Consider the following 5,446-nt stretch of genomic DNA (forward strand, 5'->3'; position numbering starts at 1 on the left):
TTTTTGGATCGGAAGGTCCTGGGTTCGAGCCTTGCTATGATCTGCGCATTGTTGAGTCCTTGTGAAAGACTCTTTACTCACATTCTCTCATTGTACTCATGTGTAAAATGAGTACCTAGCCATTAACACCATTGTCTCTGTCGGAAAAAAATGGATTATCGCCAAACAAGCATCATGTCTCGTTCTTTATGTTACGTGTTGCTGTTGGTTAGGGAACCTTTGTAAAGCGCTTTGAGCATGTAAAGTGGATATTGCGCTATATAAAAGTTCAATTTAAAAAGAAAATTTTTTTTGGCTAGTCATATGATTTTGTTTATCCTGGCTGGATGTGCAGAAACCATCTCTGCTGTCTCGTCTATCCAGATTATAGGTTGAGTATTAATGTTTTATTGTCATCAATAACAAGAAATGAAGTGAGTAGAGAAGAGCGAGAGGCCAGTAGAGAATAAAAACTTTGAGGCAATGGGGATTTGAACCCACAACCCAACAGTTATGGCATGACAGCTTGGTAATGAGAGGGATGCTCTACAATCAACGCTCTCCACCACTCCGCTATTGTCATTCTGTGATTTTTGGTATTTTGTTCTTTTTCGAAGATGTTAAAGTCATTTTTGTTCGTTAGTTTTTTTTTTTTAAATCAGCAGAGTTAACTAACTATTCCTTTGCCAGAGGGATTTCAATATCATCAACGTACAACTTGTGAATGATTCCGTCCCTCCGTTTCCCCGTTGTCTCTGCCTTGATATAAGCTGAATGGTTGTCAATTTCAAAGTGTGTCTCTGTGCCATCATCGACGAATTCCCCCTGGATGAGATGAAATGAAAATCATGGAAGTGTAATCAAAATAGGCAATTTGTAGTATCAAATTTTTAGATACTCCTCGATCTAAAATTAACATTCATCTTTCTCATTTTTCCTGAACTCTTTCTGCTTATGAAACGATCTACCTGCAAACATCAAGCTTTTCAGCAATTTTGAGACTATACAGATTACTCTCACTCAATCCTCTCCGGGCTGGCTGGCACTTGAGGCAATGCAAGGGATATCCACCTGGTCCTGTCAGCAGCTATTCTTGGGGTTATCTCAAGGGACAGACAGACCTCTCTGCTTTAGGTCCCTCTCTACGGTAATTCCCCAAGTCTCCTTACAGCGGCCTCGCTGTCTCTTTCCTTGGAGAGTCCATCGCAGAGCCTTCTTATCAGTCTTTCATCAAGTCTGTGACAGACATGCCCCAACCAATGCCGTCTTCTCCTTTTAATGAGACTTTCCAGAGACTCCACTTCAGCTCTCACTCTCATGTCCTCTTTTGTGGATTGTGTTTGGCCAGAAAATCTTGTTTTGGAGTACTTCAAATTTCATCCAGAAACTTGAAATATTCCAAAACGGATTACAAAGAAAATACTAAAATATTTCCTTTATTTTGATACAAGCCCACTCATACAATCAATGAACGGAAATATAATTAATGTATGATTTGAATATTTGTCCTTTTGTTTATTTTTATTTTTAACTACTTATGGAAATTCACCCGAGAATCATGGTGTACTTTAGTCTGGCTGTAAATCTATGTCTGGATCTAACAAAAAAGAGCAACCACTATTTCAACCACTATGTTTATTCAAAAGAATAAGAAAAATAAAAAAAGAAAATTAAAATGTGGGAGTAGAGCACTCACTGAAGGCGCAAAGGGGCCGAAATTGATCTGGGGAGAAGTAGATATTTTTTTCTGACCCCCTGGTCAACCCAGCAGAGATTGGGTAGCTAGGTCTGTTAAACTGGTGGAAAGTACTTTGCGGAAGCCTAGCATCCTATCCAATGGGTAGCAAGCCAATTGCTATGGTGCATTTTACGCTATAGAAACTGGCATAAAGGCTCTGAAGGACGACTATTTCTTTATAAGACAACCATAGCAAAATATACCTACCATTGTTTCAACTCGTCTTCCATTAACCCAAACATCCAACGTGTCTTTTTCTGAAGGGAGGTAGAAAAAAAAAAAAATATATATATATATATATAAATAAATAAATAAAATTAATTTGTCCTCCCAAAAAAAAAAAAAATCATTTATTACCACAGGGATGCCCTTTGCTTTAATGAAAAAAAAGCCCAAAATTTTTTCTCATAAAGATCATACATGTAAACACTTCGAACAAAGCTTCACTTCATCACATGATATCAGAACCCTAGGCCTCTACCTCTGTGCTGATGTCTGCTTTCCCCAAAGATTATTGGTACTTTTCAATATTGAAAACAAAATTTGAACGAATTATTTTTCAATGACTGAAAAAATAAACTAACCTAAAAATCAGTTAAAATGTTGTTTGTTTGGTTCTTTTTTTTTTCCTCTTTTTCTTTCTATTTTTCGACAGCTCATCAAGATGATACAGAAACTAAAACTTGCTTTATTTTGGACATATCAAGAGACATGACACTGTCAAAATAAATTTTCTAGAGGGAGATGGAGATCGAGAAGAAGATGGTCATAAGACATCAGTGAATGGATGAATAAGCCGATGACTGAATGCGGAAGGATGGCGCAGGACAGAAGCTTGTTTCGGTTGGCAGTTGCGGGGGCCACATCCCGGAGGGATAAGCCATAATTACAATTTTTTTATAACATAAAGTCGTAATTTCTTAAGCATCTATTAAATATCTAACTTAACAACATCAAATTTTAACTGGAGATTTTTACCTAGTACAATTCTTGTGTCTTTGCCGCCTAAGTAGAGCACCCACGTCCTCATTATTTTACTCTGATTCTCTTGGAACTTTTTCAGCGGTTTCCCATTGACATCCATGGTATATTCATAGGCAAACCCGCTGACTGCATCGATGGTGATGCAGCATTTCGTCTTACCAACTTGAAAATGTTCCTTGCCAACGAGCTTGAACATCCAATCTTGCCTGAATATTTCCTGTGAGTTTTGTAAATATTTGGAGACACAAAAGACGATAGCTTTATATTATATAAATATAAAACGTGTTATATCATAAGACGATCAACACACAAAATGGCATAAATGTGACCCACCATCTCAAATCAGTTTTATACTGGATATAATAACCCTGGAAATGGAATTTTTCGCAACCAAAATGACACCTGGGGAAAATTCCTGTTCCTTATGATGGAGAATAAATAAAATTTCTTACATTGAAAAAAAGTCAAAATTCATTTCTTTATCCCCAGGAAAACTGTCCAGATAATGGAGACATCTGGTTTGTGAAGTTCCAAATTAGAAAGATGCGACTATACTCAGCTTCTTTGTTTTCACAATATTATGAATAAATTGTTTTTTGTTACATTTAAGATCAAGGGGCAGTGTGGCTCAGCGGTAGGGTCTTTGCTTCATATCTGAAAGGTAATGAGTTCGATCACCCACCACTGCGCTGTGTGACCTTGAGCAAGTCACCTCTCCCTTGCTGAAATTGCGGTGCTGCATTGTGGTTGACGCCTGGGTTACTCCAGTCTTCCCTTGGAATAAACCCTAGAGACAAATTTCCCCTATGGGAAATTTATCTATTTATTATTTAATATACTCCCACATGATCAGTTGTGATCAAATCCTTAATGAATGTAATGTTGCCCCATTGTTTTTTATGTATTTTTGACCTGTTATTTTTGTTAACATTTTTGTATTAATTATTATATTCAAGAAACATATCAACATTTTCAAGTTTTTCGAACCAGTTAAGAAATTTGGTCTCCATGTTACATTTTGATTAACGGATGAGTTGACTGGTTCATAAACATTTACAGACATGCTTGCTAGAAATGAAATACATTTCCGAAAACAAAACAAAAATGTCACCTTCCCATCTACAGTGATGACCCTTTTCCCGGTGGTTGTGCCATGCTCAAACTCCACTTTATGAACTCCATCACTCAGTGATATGTCCCAGGTAGCAACTAAGTCGGACATTGCTGGATCTGCAATCACCAGTATCTCATACCACAGTTCAATGAGCCAATCTTTCAGCGAATGGTCAAACTGAAATTAGCGATAAGATAAAAAAAAAAGAAATGATGAAACAGATGCACCTATTTGTTTTGAGTAGAAAAAAAAAAAGAAGAAAAATATGTCATCTGCTTCAGCTTTGTCATTACAATGAAGGGGAGACCTTCCATAAGCTACTACATCCCAAGTATTCTTGTTCTAGTAGGGGGTTTGGGAGGGGAGAGACTTTTTTCTTTTTTTTTTTTTAAAGTCTCCCCCCTCCCAAACCACCTACACTAGAACTTCTAATAGGAGGTTTGGGAGGAGGGAGACTTTAAAAAAAAAGTTTCTCCCCTCCCAAACCCCCTACTCGAACAAGAATACTTGGCATCATATTTCATCATATTGTTGAAAAATGAGCAGCAAAGTGTGTTCATGTCTGAGATGTTTCCATAAAAGCTATACTATGGCGGTCAGAATGACACTCTTTCAAGATAAAGAGTATCCAGTTAATTGAGTCTTGGGTTTGAACAATGAAAATACGAAATACAAAATTCATTGTTTTGAATACCCGAATTTGAATTGTTTAGTTTGTGCCTCTCTCACTCTCTGTCTCTAGTTACACAATCTACACGTAGTTTGGGTTTGAATTATACTATACTATATAAAAAGAAATACCATCTTCTTTCCCTTTGGTCCGGATTTTGAATTTTGAAGAACAGAACACACCAACAACAACAGTAACAGTAAAAGTATAACGAGAATATATCCATCTATCTAGATATCTATAGACCTTATAAATAACCGGTTTGCTGTGTGTATGTGTTATTTTAAAAAATCAAACAATACAATTTAACACATTAAAGGTGATATTCAATCTTATTTTAACCTAACACCAGATCTTAGTCTTAATGTTATCAGAAGACAAGCTATGCGATTAAGTGTAACTTACAGTAACTTACACTATCTACTACACTTCCTCCAGACTATGATTTGGACTGCTGAGACAGCAGATCTCTCCAATCAAGAAGACAATCGCAAATCAAATTTAATGGCAATAATAGATAAAGTAGTACTTGTTTATAATCCTAGCATATAAGTTTCTCGAATAGTTTGACTCTTCGTACAATGAATGTCATCAAAAATCGATAGTCATTTATCTGTCACTATCTTCTCGCAGTAGCTTCCCTAGCATCACTACAGCAACAAGAGAAGCGTATCCGGGATCTTTGGGCCGTTTACTGCATTTTTATTCTAAAAGAGTTTGCTGTATGATTTTTCAAAAGTAAAATTTAATCTCATGAGACAAAACAAATATAAAAGATAATCAATTAGAAATCTGTAGAAGTAATAAAAATATTTTTAATATCTTATTCTCAATATCAATAATATTACTTTGATACAAAGTTACTATTACTGAACATTACAAAGGATTGAGCATATTGCTTTCCTGTTACTTTTAGTAATCTGCATTTTTATTTAATTGTTGTTTAGAAAAAAAATTACTT

At 35.9% G+C, this 5,446-nt stretch overlaps 1 protein-coding gene across 1 annotated transcript; it reads right to left on the bottom strand.

The window, feature by feature from the left end:
• Positions 1 to 369: 369 nt before the first annotated feature.
• LOC144958420 (fas apoptotic inhibitory molecule 1-like) lies at positions 370 to 5,145 on the bottom strand. The gene is made up of 5 exons (XM_078890449.1): positions 4,901 to 5,145; positions 3,813 to 3,992; positions 2,696 to 2,918; positions 1,925 to 1,974; positions 370 to 804 (listed from the first exon to the last, which is right to left on the bottom strand). The coding sequence occupies exons 2-5, from the start codon at positions 3,921 to 3,923 to the stop codon at positions 655 to 657; spliced, it is 534 nt and encodes a 177-aa protein (XP_078746575.1). The 5' UTR covers positions 3,924 to 3,992; positions 4,901 to 5,145; the 3' UTR covers positions 370 to 654.
• Positions 5,146 to 5,446: the final 301 nt, after the last annotated feature.

This window comes from Berghia stephanieae, chromosome 12 (genome assembly GCF_034508935.2).
Source record: "Berghia stephanieae isolate SIO BIC M18660-M18661 chromosome 12, UCSD_Bste_1.3, whole genome shotgun sequence".
Taxonomy (NCBI): domain Eukaryota; kingdom Metazoa; phylum Mollusca; class Gastropoda; order Nudibranchia; family Aeolidiidae; genus Berghia; species Berghia stephanieae.

Excerpts from the sequence above, each read along its gene's own strand:
- LOC144958420 (XM_078890449.1), bottom strand. The coding sequence starts at position 3,923 with ATGTCCGACTTAGTTGCTACCTGGGACATATCACTGAGTGATGGAGTT. Across the intron at positions 2,919-3,812 it reads TCATCACTGTAGATGGGAAG|GAAATATTCAGGCAAGATTG; the intron begins GTGACATTTTTG and ends CAAAACTCACAG. Across the intron at positions 1,975-2,695 it reads AGACACAAGAATTGTACTAG|AAAAAGACACGTTGGATGTT; the intron begins GTAAAAATCTCC and ends ACCTCCCTTCAG.